This window comes from Vulpes vulpes, chromosome 6 (assembly GCF_048418805.1).
Source record: "Vulpes vulpes isolate BD-2025 chromosome 6, VulVul3, whole genome shotgun sequence".
Lineage (NCBI taxonomy): Eukaryota > Metazoa > Chordata > Mammalia > Carnivora > Canidae > Vulpes > Vulpes vulpes.
In genome coordinates this window covers 49,980,398-50,004,721 of record NC_132785.1, presented here as the reverse complement: position 1 = coordinate 50,004,721, position 24,324 = coordinate 49,980,398, and the positions used below count along the sequence as shown (strand labels likewise).

Below are 24,324 nucleotides of genomic sequence, written 5' to 3'. Positions count from 1 at the left end.
GGAGAAAGGGGGCAGGGGAAGAACATGAATAGAGATTAAAGTAAACATAGGGGGATCCCTGGGTCGCCAAGCGGTTTAGCGCCTGCCTTTGGCCCAGGGCACGATCCTGGAGACCCGGGATCGAATCCCACGTCGGGCTCTCGGTGCATGGAGCCTGCTTCTCCCTCTGCCTATGTCTATGCCTCTCTCTCTGTGTGTGACTATCATAAATAAATAAAAAATTTAAAAATATATATATACATTAAAGTAAACATAGGCAAGAAACTGAGGATATTAGTAGAGGCCAAGCTTGCTAACTGTCCTATAACACATGAAAGATACACAGTCAAGAATCACCCAGCCCAAAACTAACAATAATTGACAGTGAAATGAAAAGTTTTTGCAGACTAACCCAAATCACAAAGTTAAAGTCTACATAGGGACACTCTTCTCTAATGAAGAAAAAAAAAACAGAACTTTTCCTGGGAAACACACAAGCACAGACACATACACACACACTTCATTTTCTGCATTTCTTTCCTAGAAACCTTCAGCTGCTAAAACTGCGTACTTGCTGAGGACCTATAGCTGAAATCTATAATCATCTATAGCTACACCACTTTCCACCAGAAACACATTTATGATTTATGTTTTAGGGACACCTGGGCTCAGTGGTTGAGCGTCTGCCTTTGGCTCAGGGCATGATCCCGAGTCCGAGATGGGAGTCCCACATCAGCCTCCCTGCAGGGAGCCTGCTTCTCCCTCTGCCTGTGTCTCTACCTCTGTCTCTGTCTCTCTCTCTCTCTCTGTCTCTCATGAATAAATAAATAAAATATTTTTTAAAAAATAATAATAATTTATGTTTTATGCATCTGGATAGAAGCTCAACACAAAGATACATACAGAGAATACAGAGAACATCATAATGTTTCAAATGTTAAATACATACCATCATTTAAATGAAGTCCAGAGAGCTAAGAGAGTATTTTTAAAACACCAAGTTTTTCCTATGAAAGTAGGAGTCAATACTAATCATGACTGAATGGGAGAAGATATTTGCAAATGACCTATCCAAAAAGGGTTTAAAATCCAAAATGTATAAAGAACTTATACAACACCACCAAATAATAATAATAATATAATAATATATATAATAATATAATATAATAAATATATATAAATATAATAAAATAATCTGATTAAAAATGGGCAGAAGAACCTGAATAGACACTTTTCAAAAAAAAAAATACAGATGACCAACAGACACATGAAAAGATGCTCAACATCACTAATCATCAGGGACATGCAAATCAAAACCATGATGAGATAATCACCTTATACCTATAAGAATGGCCAGAATCAAAAAGACTAGAAATAACAGGTGTTGGTGAGGATGTGGAGGAAAAAGAACCCTCATGTACTGTTGGTGGGAGTGCAAACTGGTGCAGCCACTGCAGAAAACAGTATGGAAGTTCCTTTAAATATTAAAAATAGAAATACCATACCATAAAAAGAAAAACATACCATACAGTGATTCTACTACTGTGTATTTATCCAAAGAGAACAAGAACATGAATTCAAATATATGTACCACTATGTTTATTGCAGCATTATTTACAACAACCAAGATATGTAAGCAGCCCAAGTGTTAACCCATAGATGAATGGATGAAGAGGTGAAACACACACACACACACACACACACACACACACACACACAGGGAATATTATTCAGCCTTAACAAAGACCGAGATCTTGACATTTAGGACAACATGCGTAGACCTAGAGGGTATTATATAAGTGAAATAAATCAGAGAAAGACAAATACCTATTTCATTTATATGTGGAATCTGAAAAACAAATAAACAGAATCATACATTCATAAACATGAGGAACAAACTGATGTGTCCAAAAGGGACTGGGGGGTTCAGGGATGGGTAAATGGTTGAAGGAGAGTGGGAAGTACAGGCTTCCACTTACAGAGTAAATCACAGGGATAATAAGGTACAGCACAGGGGATATAGTCAACAGTACTGTAATAGGGTTGTATGATGAGAGATGACAGCTACACTTGTGGGGAACATAGCATAATGCATAGAGTTATAGAATCACTATGTCATAAACCTGAAACTAATGAGACATTGTACACATCAATGATACTTCAATTAAAAAAACTAACCATGAAATAAAATGCTTAAGTGATTTCTTGCTCCTTTTAACTTATATCATTTAAAATAATCCAGGGGTGTTTGCTTGGCTCAGTCACTAAAGCAGGTAACTCCTGATCTTGGGGCTGTAAGTTCAGGCTCCATATTGGGTTTAGAGATTACTTAAAAATAAAATCTTTTAAAAAATAAAATAATCTGGGACACCTGCGTGGCTCACTGGTTGAGCGTCTGCCTTCGGCTCAGGTCGTGATCCTGGGGTCCTGGGATGCAGTCCCACACCTGGCTCCCTCTGGGGAGCCTCCTTCTCCCTCTGCATATGTCTCTGCCTCTCTCTCTGCATCTCTCGTGAATAAATAAATAAAATCTTAATTAATTAATCCAGTGTAAACAGTAATGATTTATTTTAACCTATGCATGTATATTTTGTAAAAGCAGTAATTGCATTTTATCTTACACTTCTCACAAAATGTTTGACTTAAGGACACGTATATTACAGTAAAATAGTTTCTCACCTTGACTACTCCATCAAAGCCAGGGATTGTGTTAACCTTTGCTTTCTTAGCTAATAATTTGCTTTCAATCTTGTCACCCATGGCGTGAATAGCATGTGTGTCAGGTCCAATGAAAACCACATCTTCTGCTGCCTGTGGAGAAACACAAGTAGAAATTTTAACAAAAACAGTATCGTGCTTGACACAGAGTCACAATTTTATAAAAACAAAAAATCATAAGTATATTTACTAATTATTTACATACCAAAAACAACTTAAAAGCAAAGCATTTGGGCAACCCGGTGGCTCAGCAGTTTAGCACTGCCTTCAGCCCAGGGCCTGATCCTGGAGACCCAGGATCGAGTCCCACGTCAGGCTCCCTGCATGGAGCCTATTTCTCCCTCTACCAGTGTCTCTGCCTCTCTCTCTCTCTCTGTATCTCTCATGAATAAATAAATTTAAAATAAAATCTGAAAAAAAAAAAAGCAAAGCATTCAGGCCAATACATTAAAATATGTAGTATTGTATATAGCACAAGTGCACAAAGATATAGAAACAAAGTCAGGCTAAAGAAAAATAACAAAAGAAGGATTCCTGTTTGATATTAACAATATTCTTTGGGAAAACGACTTCTGTAGTGTTATATTTATATAAAGTATCCTGTCACCTAACCTAAACAGTAGGTTCACCTTTAAAACATCTTATAAAAAAATAATAAAATAAAAACACTTTATAAATCTTTGTATTCTCCATACCCTACAGCACACTGCCTAGTTCAACACAAATGTCCTTTTTTATTAAATACCAACTCTGTGCCAGGCTTTGAGATAAATATAGGGGACGTGGATGAAAACCACAGGATATCTACTAATTCAAGGAAATGTGATTACTGATACCTCAGGGAAATAGACAAAAGAAAGTACAGAATGTTTACATCCTTGTAACTATAAGAAATGAGTCAAGAATACAGTGGGAATTTACCAGGTCGATTATAGTTTCAACAAAAACTATATAAATATAACTATATAAATGTGATTTATATATGTGTATATATATATATATATATATATATCATATATATATGATTCTATATTAATCACATTTAGTTCCCCAGCAATGGATCTGCCCCTGTGTTTATGGTATTATAATGAACAAAATGCTAATGAATTTTGCCAATGAACTAATCAGGGACAGAACAAAATATGATGTAATTAGTGCCACCATAGGGCATGGTCTAGAGAAGTCAAGGTGAGGATTATACTAAAGTAAAGGATGAGGTTACTGGGTAAACAATGGAGGCTAAGTATGAAAAAAGAAAAATCAAAATGTATGCAGGGCACCATCAGAGTCAGGAGCCCAACTGCTGATTCTCCCAGCACCTTTGACCAGGTGTTATAAAGAATAAGTCACGGGATCCCTGGGAGGCGCAGCGGTTTGGCGCTTGCCTTTGGCCCAGGGCACGATCCTGGAGACCCGGGATCGAATCCCACGTCAGGCTCCCGGTGCATGGAGCCTGCTTCTCCCTCTGCCTATGTCTCTGCCTCTCTCTCTCTCTGTGTGTGACTATCATTAAAAAAAAAAAAAGAATAAGTCGTGTATTTTATGCTTCATACTCTGTCTATGGGCATTGGTGCCAAAAAGACTTTTGGCTTGGGAAAAGAGCTTCAATCTCCTTATAGGTACATTATCCAGAGTAGCTACTACAGTATGTTGCTTGGATTGGCCTCTCAGCCATTATAAATCAAGAGGATTAAACGCACCTAGAAGCAGAAGGTGGAAGGAGAACAGGGAATCAACAAAAGGAATGTGAGATAAATAATTTGGGGATGAGATGATGACTTAAACTTTGCACATGCTAAATTGAGATGTCTATGGGATAGTGCTCAGGAAGCTGACAGAGAGGTCTAGAGGTTCTAAGAGGAGTCCAGGCTGAGATAGGGATTTTCAAAGGCATTAAATATAGGAGGAAATTAAAAGTTGTAGCTGAAATCACTCAGATAAAATGTATAGAAAACCCAATACTTTTCATTATGCCCAAAAAGCAACACAGAAGAAAAGGGAATTTTTTTAGATTCTGAATTAATAACCTCCTTTCCTTTGTCGGACAATGAGAATAATAAGCACCTTTCAAGTTTGATTGAAGGATTAAATAAAATAGTACAAAGCTGAGTGCCACAACTGTTAGTTCGTATGTCTTAATCAGAAGTCTTCATAAAAAGAGAACACTAGAACAGTAAGATGGTTAGGTCCAGAGACCCCAAAATACATTACAGGAGACCAAATACCTCCAAGTACCAGTTATAAATGGCAGAATGCTAGATAAGAAGTCTCTTCAGCCAAAACAAAGTCTCATGAAGTCTCTCCCCATCAAATGTTTGTATTTAATTTTAACAGCAGAATTTTATCTTCTTAATTAAAAAAATCTTTTGTGAAACTCCCAAAATGTAAACACATGAAAAGTGGAACTGCTCTGTAAGGGGAGAAAGTGGTTGTAGGTTTACATTTCTACATACTCCACATGTCTCCCGCTTGATCAACTAGTCATTTTGGACCACAGCAATTATCATATTCATTTCTTCTCACCCAAAACCTGCAACCCACTAAATGCCAAGTCACGACAAGAGGAAACATGATTGTTTCAACTACCAATTGTCTTTCCATATTCTCATTTTACTTGCTAAGATGGAAGGATTTTTTTTAATTATAAATGCTATTTTAAATACCACTATGCTACACAGATGTAATCAAGTAATCAGAATACCCATGTAGACAGTTGAAGAAATAACATAAATGAAAACATCCAAAATACATTATGATTATACAGTAAAACTTCTGATTAACAGGAGCCCAACAACGAGGAACCACTGATTAACTAGATTTTTCTCATACATTCTGATTTGAGACAAATTACCCCAAAATGCAAAATTGCCAAGAAAAAAAGCTCACATCAAGAATTTAGTGACTATTCTTTTTGGCCCACCCAACAGAAAAGAAAAAAAGCCAGTGGTAAGCTGGATAACTACTCAGACAGATGTTTATCCAGATGTTTTGGTAGCATTCCCTGGGTTAGTCTGTAAATGTCATTAAAGCAAAATGAGAATGCAGTATTCTAGTTCCTAACTCCCATAATTCTTTGACCAAAAGAGCAAGGATGAGGTCAGGGTAAAACGGCAAAAGTGATAGGGCATGTTTTAAAAGTTCTGAGATTTTGACCAGTCATCAATGTGATTTAGAAGGCCAGAATTTATCACTAGTACCCTTCTGATAATCTTTTGTTCACCCTAGATCTTTTGTCATCCATCCAATTCTCCATCTCCCTTAATCACCAGTAAGTCTTTTTGACATTGTATAGCAATAAAATGTACTCCTAAATATATGCTTTTTAAGGTCTTTGTAAATTTATAATGATGGTAAGTATACTTGAAGGTAGCTAAATGTCTTACAGTCATGAAAAAAAGTGAGCATTATGAGGGCATGTGGGTGGCTCAGTCGGTTGAGCATCCGACTTTTGATTTTTGGCTCCAGTGGTGACCTCAGAGTCATGAGGTCATGCACTGCATCAGGCTCCATGCTCAGCAGGGAGTCTGCTTAAGACTCTCTCTCCCTCTCCCTCTGTCCTTCATCCCCCTCTTGCAGATGCCCTCTGTCTCTCTCTCTCTCTCCAAAATAAATAAATCTTTATTTTAAGTGGGTGTTTTTTAAGAAGCACAGGAAACCACTTTGTGATACATAGGAAGCAAACCATAAAAAGTTAAAATCACAAAAAGTTGAAATCACTGCTCTAAAGATTCCTTTCATTATCTAACTTCTGTGATTTTTATGGTTCTGGTCAAATTTTCATAGAAGAATGAGAACAAGAGTTCATTTTGAACAGCATGTATGGGGAATAATGAGATTTAGCTTACAACAAGCTTTATGTTGTGAATGAAGAATAGATATAGTCATTTGTGAAAACAGTACGATACATAATTCGTTTTCAGAAATACAACAGTTAGTAAACTGCTATACTATGAATTCAGACTACTTTTAAATTCATACACTTCAGGCTAAGATACTACTTGGGTAACTGTAAAATCAGGGTCAGACAAGAGATACAGCCATGAAAAAAACTGCTGAACTACCCAAAGACTCAGGTTCTAGGCTTTAATGTATTCCTTGCTAAAAAGGAAAAAGAATTTCTGGTATAAAAGGTCAGTTTAGGATTGGTTTGGGGAACTCAGTACATGAGATTAAAAAGTGATCCAGTGAGAAAGCTTTCAAAAATTAATATGATTATGTCAAAAAGTACATAGTAACAGATAGAAAGGCTACTCCCTGAATATGATGATAACAGTATGAACATCAAAAATAATAGGGAGATTACAAGTTAATTCATCTTTTCAAGACCTCAGGAAAAACCTTTTTCTATCTCTATTCAATTACTTAAACTTCTTAGACATGTATCACTCATTTAAAAAATATATACAGCTCTTTAAAAAGCAATATATAGAAAAACTAACTTCACAGATAAACGTAAGTAAAATGAAAGGATCAGGATAAAATCCCTTACAATGGTTTTACAAGGAAAAAAACAATACTAGAATTTAAAAAAAAGCAAAAGAGAAAAACATACCAACACAAAACAGATCAAAACTGTTATCTACTCTTTCAAAACAAGCTAAAAAACATTTCTTAAAGTTATAGAAAACATGAAATAACATAAATTAGAATTAGAAATGTTCAGAAATGAGGTGACAGACCTCAAGATAAAACCAGAAATGAAGGGCAGCCCCGGTGGCGCAGCAGTTTAGCGCCGCCTGCAGCCCAGGGCATGATCCTGGAGACCCTGGATCCAGTCCCACGTCAGGCTCTCTGCATGGAGCCTACTTCTCCCTCTGCCTGTGTCTCTGCCTCTCTCTCGCTCTCTCTCTGCATCTCGATGAATAAATAAATAAAATCTTAAAAAAAAAAGAAATGAAAAAGAAATATCACTCTAGAAATTAAGACTAACCCAGAGGGAATTCAAGAGTGAATAAAGAAAACAGATAATGCCTTATAAGAAATAGAGGAAACTTTTCTTAAAGATCAAAAAATGAAATTATTTTTAAGGTATAAAAGAAAATGACAAAACTGAAGAAAAACAACATCCAATATATGGATAAGAGGTGTCTTTCAAGAAAATAAAGCAAAGAAAGAATATCAAAAATTATATTCCAAGAAAATGGTCTTAAAACTAGAAATAGCAAAAAGACATATGCTACAGTAAAACTGAGAAATTCCATCCAGAATGATCATGATACACTCTAGTAATAATGCTTAAGAGAAAAAAGAATATATGACTTATATAAAAGAGAAGCTTCATTTATCACAAGACTCTGACAGTAATCCATGCAAAAGAAAATGGAATAACATAGTCAAGAAAAAGTATGAGCCAAGGATTCTAAATCCAGCAAAACCGACATCCAAGAATAAAGTATAGAGAAAACATAACAACAAACAAGAACTCAGGGCCTCTTTCTGAGGAATCAAACAAACCTGTAGTTTGCAAACTACAGGCTGTGAGCCTAATCTGGCCTGCTACCTGTTTCTGTACAATCCACATTCTAAATGAATTTTGGCAGGAGCATCTGGTTGGCTTAGTCAGTGAAACATGCAACTCTTGATCACAGGGTTATGAGTTTGAGCCCCACATTGGGTGTAGAAATTACTTAAAAATAATATATATGTGTATATGTAAAATGGATTTTAGGGAAAACAAAGATTTTGGGGGAAAAAATTAAGAACACTGTATCCTGGGGCACCTGGATGGCTCAGAAGGTTAAGCATCCAACTCTTGATCTAGGATCAGAATCTGCTTGGGATTCTGTCTTCTCTCCCTCCCCCTCCCCCTGCTCATTCTTGCTCTCTTTCTCTCTTTCTGTCTCTCTCTCAAATACATAAATAAAATCTAAAAATGCACTTTAAAAAAAGAATACTATATCCTGACATGTGAAAATTACATGAAACTAAAAGAGTTTCATTGGAAAGTAGCCATGCTCATTAGTTTACATGTTGTGTGTCTGCCTTCTCAGTACCAGAGTAAGACTGAATAATTGCAACAGACTGTTTTGCGAAGCCTAAAATATTTGCTATCTAGCCGACCCTTTACAAAAGAGTTTACCCACTCCTTTCTAAAAAATGATCTTCAGAAAAACAAAATGACTAAAAAGAGGTCAACATAAAGGACCTGTGATTATTTGCAGGACTAAAACCAAATTAAGGCTATGGAGAGAATATACTTTATACCAGCTCTATTATCTTTTTTGCTTTCTTTTTTTTTTCTTTTTTTTTTTTTTCAATTTTTAGAGAAAGGAGAGGTGCAAAAGGAGAAGGAGAGAGAGAATCTTAAGCAGGCTTCATGCCCAGTGCATGGCCAGACAAAGGACTCACTCTCACAAGTATGAGATCATGACCAGAGCCAAAATTAAGAGTCCTATGCTTAACTGACCCAGGCTCCTCATGCTAACTGTATTTTCTGACAGCACATATATAGTACAACTATTTTTCAAGTGGGGGAAGAACAGCAAGAGGACATGTAAAACTTCTTTAATGATTGTAATATCATACTAGTATTGATACTGATATCCTGAGATTACTATATGTGTACTACTGACTATTATGACAAGGAATTATGAGGTATTCTAATTTTGTCATCTCTCCTGTCCCAGAGAGTCAGAATTCTAAATATGAAAGCAAAGATACAGAGGTAAAAAAGAAGAGGTTAAGTAAAAGTTCTGCAATCTTGAATATAATTGAAAGTATCACTATGAATACAGGGGGTATTTTTTTTTTTTACAGGGGGTATTTTTAATCTCACATCAAGTAAGGCTATATTAATTTATATTTTAAATTATAATTTATAATTTAAATACTTAAAAGGCTATATTTGCACGTAGCTGATAGTGTGGCCGAGCAGTCTAAAAGGCTATATTAAATTTTACATTTATTATAGATTATATATAATATGAACTGTATTTGTAATATAGTATGTGTATTATGCAATATCTGTATTATACATTTATATTATATACACCCTATTTGTGTTCGGGGATAGCATTATACCTTAATATACATATGAAATACATTAGCATGTTATATTTCTACTAGCAGAACACAGTTAATACACACATCATGTAATAAACCTATGTTTAAAAACCTGTTAATACACATATCCTCCTAGCCCTATGAACTTTTTAAAAAGGCCTAGAAGCAATGACCATGCCTCGCACCCTCTGGTCTCTAATACCATTTTTTAAAAAAACAGTGCATCTTGGTAAGATAGCGGATTAAAGGCCTGGAGCAAGAAACATAAAACAAGAGCCTAGAATGTCTTGTCAGACTAGAGAACCAGGAAGCTGTAAAAGATTAAGAGATCAAGTCAAAGAGACCATGAGCCAACTTAGTTAGGCCCCACTGGCCTAGAGAAACAAGTTGGGCTTCATTGAGAATTCCAATAGATTTAAACCTACAAAATATGTTTCAATCTATGACTTCATAATGACACCTTTTTAAAGAATTGGGTCAACTTTGAAGGATAAGGAAACCATTCATTACCTTGAAAACTAGTAAACAAAGGTAAAGAATTATGCATTTATCTTGTTCTTTCTATAGGAATAGTACCTCTAAGTAACCAAACAATAAATGTGGCAAAAGGTCTCTTTATAAATTGTAATATATTTATAAATAAATAAAATATACTTGAGAGAGAAAGAGTACAAGTGGTTGGAGGGTGGGGAGAGGTACAGAGGGAAAGGGTGAGAGAATCCTAAGTCCAGTGCAGGGCTCAATTTCACAACTATGAGATAATGACCCAAGCAGAAATCAAGAGTCAGATGCTTAGCCAACTGAGCCACCCAGGTACCCCTAAAAATATTCCAATTAATTGATGAAAAAAGATGTCAGAGTCAAAATATCACCATTTTGCAATCCAGTGAAATACTAGATATCGACAGTAAGCATCAAAGGCTGCTTAGATTATAAACAGTGCTAACAAGACCCTATGTGCCTCTCACAGTCTTGGCCAAAGGCATCCAAACCCAAATCTGATTCCATCTCTGAATTCAGATGTAGGAATCCAACTGCAGAAAATGCCAAGAATGGAGGAAAATCCTGACCTGTACCATGAGCACACAATCAACTAAGTCAAGACGGACAGAAATTCTACAAGTCAATAACCCAGGGTTCTTCAACAAAACTGAAAGGAAAAGAAAGGTATGAAAAGCAACCCTGTGGTTTAAGAGAAACCTAAAAGGCATCGAAGTTGAAAATAAAGGGGCCAGACAACGCATAGTGTCTAGGGATGCACATCTGGACAATAAAATTATTTTAAAATGCAAGAAAAGGATTACTGTAAAAGTCAAGCAGTGGGTATGAATAGAGAGTGACTGGAGGGAAGGACTGAGATGAGTCACATGGACAAGATTCAGGGCAAACATCTAATATCTAGACCTATGCAGCGATTACAAGATTATTTACCTTAAGTAAGCCACACATTTGTTCTGCGTATTTTCCTTTTATTTTACAATAAACATTTCGAAAGTGATTTCAGAGTGGCGACACCAGCTCATAGGAATGAAACCACTAGCTGGACCAGAGCAGACAGGAACAAGGTGTGGATGAGCAAGTCCCACCACTACCATTCTAATGCAGGCCCCAGGCAGTGGAGTGTGACAGTGCGAGATTAGAGAAGACTGCTAACTGAATCCTAATTCTTCTTCCTCCACACAGACAGTGGGGTATCAATCAAGAGAGGCACAGAACCACCCTAGAAGAGGGTGCCAGCAGCCTCCAACCCTACATTTACAGGAATCATTTTCTTTGAAGTGCCAGTCAGCTCACCGTGAATTTAGAACCCAATTTATGTGACTCACTGGGAAAAGAACTTTAAGGCATTTGATTGTTATGGGGATGGGTAGCAGAGGGGAGACAAAGGTTCTATTTTTAAATTCTAAATATAAACTTATAAACCAATACAGTTTTTTTATTTGTTTTGGATGCTAACTTCAAGATCAACTGAAATCTAATGACATACTTACTTGCATACTGTATTTACCTTCTAGTACACTGTGTGTGCTGTGACTTAGTTTAACCAAAGAAATTTGTCTATTTCAATATTCCCAGTATCTAGACTTCATTCGGTCTATTGTATGTTTTGTATTAAGCGTCTACCTGGCACAGTGCAATATTATTACTTCCAGATGATAGCCATGTACAATATTTAGTTAGGGAAATGGAGTAATGGTAACTGTCCCCACTTTAACAATTGGCAGAAGTCAGGTTTTCTAGTTGAAGACTATAGTTACATATTAAACCTTGTTTTTCATTCACAAGAAGTGAGCATTACAGCAACAGAAAACTCTACTTCTAATATTTGACAGTGGAATGATGTCCATTTCTACTTTTCAGCTATTACTAAGTCAGAAAATGGTTAAATTTCCTTTATCAAATGTTCTGGGTTTCTGACAAAGGTACTTAGAGCATACAAGAAGTTTAGGGTACTTTTTCATTTAATAAAAGACATTGAAATAAACTATAAATCTTTGACTATCTTTGTACTTTGGGGATAAGCTTTTCAAGTTCTTAAGGAAGACAGTCTATTTTTTAAAATTCTCATTACTATATTCCATATTATTTTTGGAAATGTTCTTTCCATTTTATTTTTTGTATTTTTTTTATTGGAATTCAATTGCTCATCCCGTCAAGTGCCCCCCTCAGTGTCCATCACCCAGTCACCCCAATCCCCCGCCCACCTCCCCTTCCACTACCCCTTGTTCATTTCCCAGTTAGGAGTCTCTTATGTTCTGTCACTCTCTCTAATTTTTCCCATTCATTTTCTCTCCTTTCCCCTATAATCCCTTTCACTATTTTTTGTATTCCCCGTATGAGTGAAACCATATGATGTTTGTCCTTCTCCGACTGACTTACTTCATTCAGCATAATACCCTCCAGTTCCATCCATGTCGAAGCAAATGGTGGGTATTCGTCCTTTCTGATTACTGAGTAATATTCCAGTGTGTGTGTGTGTGTGTGTGTGTGTGTGTCTGTGTGTCTGTACACATATATATTTATAGACATCTTTTTTATCCATTCATCTGTCAATGGACACCGAGGCTCCTTCCACAGTTTGGCTATTGTGGACATTGCTGCTATTAACACTGGGGTGCAGGTGTCTCGGTTTTTCACTGCATCTGTACCTTTGGGGTAAATCCCCAGGAATGCAATTGTCCATTTTAGAAGACTCAGATTAAAGTTTGTCAGTGTTTGCCATCTCTTTTGTGCATATCTAATTTCTTCTTTTTATTTCCTTGTAATCAGCACTGATACCTATTTCCAGAGTCTAACTGATTGTAAAGAAGAAAGACACTGGGCACTTAAGCTTTACAGGTCTACGCTCTGAGTTAGTGCCAACCAGGATACTAAAAAGAGAAGAGTTCACATAAACCTGAGAGGGCTGTTAACCCTGTTTTTTCTTCGAGGGAAATGTAGATGCATTAACATTTCCAGCTATAACACTCATTCTAAGTTCCTAATGTTTAAAAATGCAAATGAAGTTTTCTGTCTTTTCTGTGCCTGGAGGTGTTATGTGAGAAAACAGAAAGACGTTTCTAGGATTAGTTCCACAGATCTCCTTTATCATGTAAAATCTCAAGACTGGTTGCAATGGCAAGAATCAAAGAAAAGCAAAGTGACGACACCCAGAGAAAATGAATTCAATAATTTCCTTAGCAACACATTAAGAAAATTAAAGTTAACTAAAAAGTCGGACATTGGGATAAAGCTCAGCCTCCCTCCTTTAAAGAAATTCTAGTTTTAATATTTAGAACATTAAAAAATATACATTGGCAAAATACTGATGATCAGTTGAATGACAGTTTTCTCAGACGAAATTGTTAAATTTATCACTCAGCTACCTGGAATTTTCAAGAATTTAATTTATATAGTAATAATGCTTTCATTAACGATGCAGGTACAAATTTTAAAGTTTTTCTTTTAGAATGCATACTTTAAAAGGACAAAGTAAGAAGCTTCACATTTAAATGTATATGTATTGTTAAGGTTCTCCTTATGTAAACTGGCCAGAGAAATTAGTTATGAAGTTGTAATCATCTTCTTTTGCACTTCACATAAAATATTTTATATCCCTACAGTCTGGACATTAAAAATGAGTTGCCTTCATTTCTCCTTGATCCAATTATTTTTAATGTTTCATGAACACTAAAACTAATTAGTACTTTTAAAAACAAATACTTTCCCAGTTCAATTTTGGAATATACCGTATAGTAACTATGAAATTAGATGAGCAACTTTACAGTGTCAGTAAAAAAATTTAAGATTTAATAATACTTCAGTTAGTATGAGAGGATGTTAATGAAGATACCTTCCTATTCTTCACAGTCCACTAATATTTACTGCCAGGAGTGAGTAAAAAGAGTCAGGTGTTAAGCTGGTGAAAGGCTTGAAAGCTTTTGTTTAGTCTAAATATTAGATATCAAATTTAATTTACTTTTTTAAAAATTGCTCTGGGATATGATCTGAATTATGTACTGTTTCTATTTCTTTTGAAAATATTTGTCAATTTCTTTAAAAATTTACAAGTAGAAGTCCTTCCGCACTCACTCAATTTACTGCTTTCTGGAATACATCAAGTTCTCGGTAAGTCATATGGTTTGAATAAAGCATGCTCCACCTACAGTTGGGATATGTTTTTCTGTTGGCATATTTAATTGCCGTGCTCTAAGATCACTGACATTATAAGGCTTATTTCAAATACTGAATGGGATGCTAAAAAAGCAGAGATCATGATTTCCAATTAATTTCCGAGAACAACTGGGGAATTCCTCACACTACTCAGCATAGTCTAACCCACCAACCTGCTACTTTCACCCTTCTGTTTGGTCATTAACGAAGATGCAATGAGGCGAAAATGACAATAAGATGTAGAGGAATGACCCAAGTAGAGGTTAATTTATCTCTAGGTGGGAAACTTTCTTTTGTTTTTTAAGTTTAAAAAGAGTAAAAGAAAAAGGAACTCACTAACAATAATATATTTTTTAAATTTACTTATTTAACACTGTTTACAGGGCATCATATTAAGGCTTACTTTATCCTAAAACCCACTTCGTAGATAAACACTTCAGTCTTCAGCTTCTAGTTTGTTTACAAAACTAGAAAGTCTTTCTTTACTTTATTCTAGAATTCCAGAGTGGTATCTTACAGTGTGGTAGGACATTTCAAATTCTTTTTAATATCTGTTTCTCAGGATGGGGGTGGGGGTGGGGTGGTAGGCCAAGAAACCAGAGGACATAAATCATCCCCTCTACTGAGCATGTTAGTAAAATGAGGATCCAAGAATCCAAGAGATTGTCCAACTGTCACTAATAAACTGCCCACTGTCACTAATAAACAGGTAAAGAGCCAGGAAGAAGCTTCCAACCTTACTACCTTCTCCTGTTGTCTCACACTGTGAACAGGTTCAGGCAGCCCGTACTTACTCGCCAAGTCAAAGACCATACACTGACTACTCAACACCCATCACACATAAGGTGTGCCCAAAAGAGTCCTGAGACAGGACCATTACCCCAGCATCCACCTGATTTGTGCACCCTCTCGACTCACAGAAGAAGCATGATGGTTTGGACAGACCTGGTTTTTACCCACAAGGAGTTTACAGTCTAGTAGAAAAATATGTGCCAAACAAAAGGAGCAATATGTGGCAGAGAATAGTAAAGACACTGGAAAAAAAAAAGTAATAAATAAAGCACTTATTATGAACAGAGTCCATGCAATGTAGAAATCAAGGAAGGCTTCAAAAAAAGGGAAGCATTTGAGGGAAAAAGACAACTAGGATTTAGAAAAGCAGCACGGGAAAGCAAACATTTAAGTCCATAGGAAAACATCTCTCACTGGCCTGTAAAGGGCCAAGTGGTCATCAGAGAATGACGACGAGATCACATGCAACCAGTGCTCATCCAGAAGGGTCTCCTCTTTTTCTTAAGGTCAACAACAACCAGATCTCAGTTATAGACTTCTCTGGTATCCAACTCAACAGCTAATCATGCATTCATTCCACAAACACCTCCCAAGTACCTACCTATTGTGTGAGGCACTGTTCTAAGTCTAGGGATAAAATAACAGATAAGAAGAACTGTATCACCCTCTTAGATGACGCAGCAACTAGGAAGATGTAAAAATAACAAGCAATTAAAATCACAATCCGGGTAGGTCAGTCAGTTAAGCATCTGCCTTTGGCTCAGGTCATGATCCTGAGGTCCTGGGATTGAGCCTAGAGTCAGGCTCCCTGTTCAGCAGGGCGTCTGCTTCTCCCTCTCGCTCTGTGCGCGCGCACACACACACACACACACACACACACACACATTCTATCTCTCTCTCTCTCAAGTAAATAAAATTTAAAGATCTTTTTTTTTTTTTCCTAAAAAAAATCACAATCCAGAATGAGTACTCTAATAGAGTGAGTGGGTCTAAAATATTCTGGGAAACTCACAATGGTAATTGGAATAAAGCAAACATGAGTAAGAGACTTTGTGAGCCAACTTAATGTAAGTTTATCATACATGGAGTGCAATATTTCAAAAATTCCCTGCCCTTTGCTTCAGAAAATTTCTCTCTTCAGTTAATGTCAGATATGCTACGATTTTAACATGCTCAGATTACTTGATATTTCTGTCTTTCTCAGAAAGTCCGACCAGGGCCTTCCTAACTTCTGATAAATGAGATTTGAGAATCCAATCTTCTCCCTTTATTGAAGTCAAGCTTGCAAGTGAGGAGGGAGAAAATGAACATCATATATAATAGGCTAAGCTTCATTTTACATCAACATCCACTATGCATAAACATAAATCCCAGCAAAATGATATTCTTAAAATGTTTTACCAGCAATGTGACTCTCTTCAAATGTACGTGATCACCACCCTGACATAGCCTTTTGAAGTTCTAAGGTTTCAACAGACACTATCTATATACTCCTCACCTCCCATGCCACTTGAATCATAAAAAAAAATTGTCAGGTAAAGTTTTTAATCATTTTCTTGAAAGAAAGGCAGTAGTTAAAAGCAATAGAGTATAATAGTTGGTGCAGGGACTGTGGAGCTTGCCTGAACTCCAATTGTACCATAAACTACCTGGTTGGCCTTTGACGAATTACTTAACCACTATGTGCCTGTTTCTGAACCTGTGAGGATTCAAAAAATTGATAAATGTAAGGTACATAGGACAAAGGGGCCCCACGGGCACCTGGGTGGCTCAGTGGTTGAGTGTCTGCCTTTGGCTCAGGTCATGATCCCAGGGTCCTGGGATCAAGTACCACATCAGGCTCCCTGCATGGAACCAGCTTCTCCGTCTGCCTGTGTTGTGTCTCTGCCTGTCTGTGTCTCTCATGAATAAATAAAATCTTAAAAAAACAAACAAACAAAGGGGCCCCAGAGTAAGCTGCTACATATAAATACAAAGGGCTATGGAAGTCCATTATAAGTCCAACTGTTAGCTGGTGAGGAATTCCTGCCTGCCTTCCTGGGTACATATGTTTAACACACTCTGGGAGCCTTGTTCCAGAGAACAAGTCCTACTGCTGTTAGCCCCTGAGCCCCAACTAATTCAGACACTTCCTGAAGAGGCTAAACTGACCTTTCCCCGACACCTTTTAGCTCTTCCTCTCAATTGGCTCCTTCCTCTCAGCCAAAAACCCTGCTTGCTTGCATGCCCTTCCAAGATGTAACTAAAATAGAGGTGAGCCTTCTTCCAAAAAAAGAGCAAGACACCGTCCTCCAAGAGGAAAAGATATTCTACAGACAAAAGTTCTTTGAAATGACTATCACAACACAGCAGCAGATCTCCCCTGGTAACAGAAATTGCAGAGAAGGGAAACACAAATGGTATTGCTAGACCAACAGAAATCAGTGTTGTGAATGGCCCACGTGAGGAATGAATGCAGAAGTTCCAGAGAGTTCTGAAGCACTTCAGAAGATCAGCATGGCAGCAGCACTGAGATGGCTCCAAGGAGGAAAGACTGAAGTGGCCCAGGTAAAAAAGGAGAAAATGAGAAGGTTCTGGAGCAGCAGTGGGATCCAGTGGAAGGAAAGAGGCAAGAAATGCAGCAGCGATACTAACAGAAGATCTGGCAATGGATTTCGGGAGAATGAATCAATGAGGAAGAGAGGGGAATAGATAACTAGAAGGCTTTTCAGACCAGAAAACTCCACTGCAATACGGAACCAAAAAGCAGGCTTGGTTACATGGACAATAGGATTCATTCTGCCTAGTAGGGGCTTATTAATAGAACAACCAGGGTGACCCTCCAAGGGAAGACATTTTGTACCTGGACCTAGAGTTATCTTCAGTAGATCAAATCCAAACCAATCATATAATCTCTTGTGATAAACTACTCTGCACTTAAAATCTCACATGTACCTATATAATCTCTACTGTCATATACTAATACTTCTAACAGACTATAAACAGTTTACTCATGTTATTATCACCTTTAATATCTCACTTTGAAAACAAAAAGGATGTTTTTGGAGTACTACTGTTCATATTATAAAGTTCTGCGGTTTAGGATGTTTTTCTGTTTTAGAAGCTCAATTTTGACACTGCAGTTATTCTACTAACCAAGACTTCAACTCTGGTTTAACAATGTTATTTAATTACAAATACTTCAAAAGTCTTTTTCAATTCTTGGCATCAATATCCACACAAGAAGTTGAACAGCAAGAATGTGACAAGTGAGCAGAACATATAAACTGCCATCAGGGATGAAATCCATAAACTGGGATGACATGCCAAGGCATTTCCATAGAACACTAAGGTCCACCCACCATGCCAATCAGAAAACAGTGCTCAGATGACAGAGGAGTCATCAGTCACCAGCAATTTCCGGTGATTATAAGAGGAGGCTAGACCCTAGTTAAGACCTAATAGGAAATAAAGGCCAACACCTCATGAAATGCAAGTAATTTAAACTAGTTTTCTGTCAATTCTTTAGGCTACCTATAATAAAGCCCTCAAAAGAGTCCTTTTCCAATATGTTTGTACAATCTATGAAGAATTTTCCAATTAACCACACATAAATTGATTTGAGGCTTTTTTTTTTTTTTTTTTTTTTTTTTGGATGAGAAGATAGCATAGAAATTACCTTAGCCTGGAAAGCTGGAAAGGTGTGACCTTATGGGTTTAAAATAAGAATCTTACACTATTAGGAAACAAAAAAAAATTATAACCATTGTTTGTACTGCTCAAAGTCAAGATATATCTATAAAATAATTGTTTCAAACTATTCATCTGTAAGTTTCTAAATAAAACTTTAAAAAGCTACTCAAAATAATGTAAGTCTTCCTATTGCAACAACGTGGGATGAAGATCACAGGTCATCCAGAGATCACACAAAATACATCCCCACTTTGTGGTCAGCTTCACGAAAACAGGCTCAAATTAACATTAATCCATCTATCTGCCTAAAAATCTCATTTCTTTCACAGATCCCATTTGACTTTTACTTCCAAGAATTCCTTTTCCCCATGTTAGTCTCAACATGCTAAGACATAATTCTGGTTCCCTCTTACATGCTTACCCTGTTTCTCCAATTTTTTCATCAGAGAGAATAATACCTAATCCATAAATTTAAACATTAGCAATCAGCAGGTATGAATTATCAAGTAGCCATAGAATGGAGTGTATTTATACCTCTAATGCTTCAATCCCACATCTGGTAGGTTGCCAGATTCTGCCCCACTCTATCTGGGGCTGGGAGGGTGAATCTTTGGCCTCTTCAAGAACATAATTCAAATCTTCTGGGGAAACCATACATTTTATAACTCTCACAGTAATGTTTACATAAGCTACTATACTTTACATACATTTTATCAATGCAGTTAATTCTCAATCCACGGAAGATGTTTAATTCTGAAAATAATTCCTCCACAGCATTCTGAATTCATTGTTCACATTCTCAACTGATGTGCACTGAAGAGAATGTAAATCCAAAGTTACTGAAAAGGACTACTGGGCCCCATACATTCAAACTACACAACACATGTTAAGATTAAGATTACCTCTATATCATCCCTGTTTTTTAAATTTTCCCTATCATTCTCTACTCCCCATCCACTAGTACAGATTAACTGTACCATTTGCTTTTTGATTCACCCAGAGTCTCTTTCTAATGGCTGTAACTAAGTATGTGCTTACCAACAAAATAGTGAATGTGCACTAGATTAAATATATTTGTATAGATACGCAGCTGTTTCAAACACCACACTCAGAGTACCAAGTAGTCAATTCCCATCCAACTAAAAAGAGACATTTTTAAGTAATTGGAAAAAAAATTAAAAACAGTATTTCATGACATGTTAAAATATATAATATTCTACCTTTCATGTCCATAAAGTTTGTTAGAACACAACCATACCCATTCATTTACCTATCGTCTAGGACTACTTTCACACTACAACTGTAGATTTGTGCAGTTACAACTGAGTTAAACAGTTGTGACATTATGGCCTACAAGTCTAAAATATTTATTATCTGGCCCTTTACAGATGAAGTTTGCCAAACACTGGCTTATATGATAAAAGGGTTTAAAATTCCAGTGATTATAATCATGAGCACCAGCTGAATAAACCACCTTGCACAGATGAGTTACAAGTGAGTTCTGCATTTATAAATATCTACCTACTTAAGGAATTTACACACAAAGATAGACAATCCACCTCTTACTCATTTACTTGCTCTTTAAACAAATGTATATAAACCAGATACAGTTCTAGGCACTGAGACAATAGTGATGATCAAAACAAACAAAAAAACTCCTGCGGTTGTGTGGTTTACTAAATACGTATCAGGCAGCAATACATACTTCAGAGGAAAATAAATCAAGAAATGGGAATTAAGGGATCCCTGGGTGGCACAGCGGTTTAGCGCCTGCCTTTGGCCCAGGGCGCGATCCTGGAGACCCAGGATCGAATCCCACATCGGGCTCCCGGTGCATGGAGCCTGCTTCTCCCTCTGCCTGTGTCTCTGCCTCTCTCTCTCTCTCTCTCTCTCTGTGTGTGTGTGTGTGTGACTATCATAAATAAATTTAAAAAAAAAAGAAATGGGAATTAAGAGTATGAGGTGGTAGGAGAATGGTAACCTGAAATTTTAAAGGCACACTTGAGAAAATAACTTTGGATCATGGCCTAAAGAAGATCTATCTGGAGGCACGGTGTTCTAAGCAAAGAAACTAGCAAGTGAAAAGACACTGAGATTGTTAAGTATATCTTCTCTCAAAAGAGTACTAAAGCAAAGGAGATGAGTAAGAGTAAAATAGTTATGTCAGAACAGTATAGGGAGGGTGGTGAGTGTCTTGAAGGACTTTGGCTCTGATTCTGAATGAAATTGGAACCAATTAAAGGTATTTTGTGGTTTGGTTTTTAGCCAAGAAATGCTTTGATATCTGACTTGAAGGTTGACAGATTATTCTGACTGGTTTTTGAGTAAACCCTAGAGGGAGGTAAGCATGGAAACCTGGAGAGCAATTAGGAGGCTAATGCAGTGATGCAGACAAGAGATGCTAGTGACTGGAATAGATGGTAGTGCAGGAAATAGTGAAAAGTGCTCAGATTCCAAGCTTATTTCAAAAGGAGAGCCAAGAAAATCAATCCCCTGCCTGAAACGTCCTTTCCCCTTTTGTATGTCCATGCTTTTCCTCTAAATGCTACCTGTCTTCAAGTCCTAGTTTATATGCTCCCCTCTTTATGAGACTTTCCTACATGCTACCCTCTTTATGAGACTTTCCAACACACTCTTCCCCGATCAAAAGTAATCCCTCCGAGGCACTTGGTGGCTCAGTGGTTGAGTGAGTGCCTTTGGCTCAGGTCAAGATCCTGGGGTACTAGGATGGAGTTCTGCATCAGGCTGCCTACGGGGAGCCTGCTTCTCCCTCTGCCTGTGTCTCTGTCTCTCTGTCTCTCATGAATAAATAAATAAAATCTTGAAAAAAAAAATTAATCTCTTCATCTGATTTCCCCACAGGCCATCTGTGACAACCTGATGAGCTAACCTCCTCCCTGTTCCATCTCTTCTCCACAAACTTCTTCAATGTAGTGAACCTCCATCTTTGTATTCATCAGCACTGTCACACCAAAAGATGCATGCCAAACAATCAGATACATGCCAAACAATCAAATTAGTTAAGTTCTAAGTTTCTCCTTGCTCAAGAAGTCCATGATGGTCTTCTACATGTATACTTTGTAACTCTGAAAAAGCTACAGTCATGAAACATAGCTTTATAGGGGCACATGGCTTTAATGACAGGTGTCAATTCCTAGGGAGGAAACCAGGAACTATAAAAATACTCTTCACTAATCCTTACACACACATACACCCCTCATATAAAGTTTGACAATTTTCTCTCCAGCAAACCCAATCCCAAACCTATCAGAATTAACTTCTACTTTCATGCAACACCTACACTAGACATACTTTGCTGAAATTATCACACTGTCCTATAATCAAGGGGTAGAACACATTTTGTGGCACAGTTACCCAGCTCACAACTTTGCTGAACTGTCCTCTTCCCAAACACAGCAAAAGATCCCTCAACTTCCCAAACACAGCAAAAGATCCCTTTTGAATGATATATTCTTGCCCCCTGAACATAGACAATTGGAGCAAAAAGCAGCTAACCCAAACTACATCTATCATAGTCCCTTTCCTAGGTAAGAACAGAAAGAAGAGGCTTTCTTCTTTTCAAGATGCAAGACCTCAAACACCTAAGCTCCAGGTGTTCCACGGGGCCACACAAGCAAGGAAGCAGAGGATGAAAGTGGACAGGCATGCAGAGATTTTAAAGAAAGAAGCAAAAACAGAGAGAAGCAAAGATAGTCTGGATAGTCTGTTTCTAATACTTAGCTCAAGCCTACCTATCTTCTAATTCTTGGATCTGTCAACACACCCATGTATGATAGATATGTAAATAATTGGCTGTCTGGCAACATCCTTGAAGCAACTCACAGTCCTGAGACTGGTTACCTAATAAGTAAGAGTTTATGCCTTAAAGCTCTGAGTTTCTACAATTTTCACTAAATATTAATAATGGAGTATTTTTTTTCAGTCCCCAAACCCAATGCAAAAATAGTCTTAAAACAAATCAAAAGCCAATGCCCATAAAAAAAGTTTCCTAGAAAAGCAAGTTCTGTGCTCTATTTTTTAACTTAATTCCTCAACGTCTAGCACAATGAGATAGGAAAACTTTTCAATAAATATCTAATCAAATACAACATGCTATTAACCCATGAAACATCCCAACTCTCCCCTCCCCCAACACATACCCCACCAACCTTCTAGACAGAAATTCTTCTAAAAGTACATCTCACAGTTCTTGATTTCTCTGCCATTCTCTTGGATCTACCCCCATTCTGTAAGCCAACTTTATCCTTAGGCTAGCTATCCTCACAATCACAATATGGCTGCCAGCAGCACCAAGCCCTCTCATTCACAAAAAGTGTGGGAGGAGAAAGGGGAGAGGAGGAGAAGGCTTTAGCACCAATGCAACTCTCTCCTAAGAATGACAAAGTTTCTCTTCTAGGAATCTCAAAAAATCTTCTCATGTTCCATTGAGCCAAACTGACATAGGCCTTCAACCAACTCATCCCTAAATCAGTAATCGTCAGGAAAGATAAAGTGATCACTGACTGGCTTAAATAAATCACCATCATAGAAACAGTGTTGGACAAGTAAACCATCCACTAAAATGTGTGAGAGTGCAGCATGCTCACCTGCACACCTGACATACACAAGCGTTCATTTAAGCATGTCTGTGTAGTATAACCATCACCTCCTAGCCAGACAGAAAGTTAAAGAAGTGTATCAGTAATTAACACTGGTGGAAGATATCAAAGGATACAGAACTTCAAGTGGCCACTTTAAACTGGAATACCATATATTCTCCTTGTATCCACATCCATCTACTAACTGTTCTTGAGACTTGAAGGTAAAATGTTCCCATAAACTGACTTACTAGAGGGTTTTTCAAGATTGAATAATCTGGATTTGGAAAAATAAACCATTGTGGGAAGAGGAATAATTCTTGGTATTAGATTAATCTTTCACAGTAAAAATGGGGTTTACTAAAAAGTCTATGATTTGCGAAGTATAAATTAGAAGATAGCTTCATTTCACAGAGCTATGTCCTGCAGGTGGGCAGGAATGAGACTTTACCTACTTCTAGAGCATTGTTTCTTGTCATATTCAGTGTGAAGTTTTAATTTTTCTACTTATCATAACTGTTTGTATATGTATATGTATGTTTATGTGTATTTGTATATGACCAAACTGAACGTAAAAATGATTAACCAGCCAAATCTATCTTGATCTCCATTTCCTAAAAGATCATGAGAGCATGTGGGGCCAAAAAAAGTAAATTATTTGTCCCAATTCAAATATCAGCTATAGGTTTTAGTCTTCTTTTCAGTAAAATACAGATTGAACAGTTTCTCATTCCTTAAAAACACAGCAAGCAGAGAAGGAGAACATGAAAGTCACTGAGCATCTCTAAAAGAATGCACATGAGATATTATTCAACAATAGTTTCTGGTGGGTGCTAGATGGGTGATGGATATTAAGGAGGGTACTTAGTTGTGATGAGCACTGGGTGTGGTATGTACACAATGAATCACT

General features: G+C 37.1%; 1 protein-coding gene across 4 annotated transcripts in view; it reads right to left on the bottom strand.

Annotated features, from left to right (window-relative positions):
• PCCA (propionyl-CoA carboxylase subunit alpha) overlaps positions 1-24,324 on the bottom strand; it is a 391,732-nt gene that overhangs the window by 281,041 nt on the left and 86,367 nt on the right. For all 4 annotated transcript variants that reach the window (XR_012002039.1, XM_026003697.2, XM_026003698.2 and 1 more), the window contains one exon: positions 2,659-2,790. Coding sequence is in view for 3 of the 4 variants with exons in the window: in XM_026003697.2 (XP_025859482.1) it covers positions 2,659-2,790 (132 nt within the window). In the remaining variant the exon portion in view is untranslated. The remainder of the gene's footprint in view (positions 1-2,658; positions 2,791-24,324) is intronic.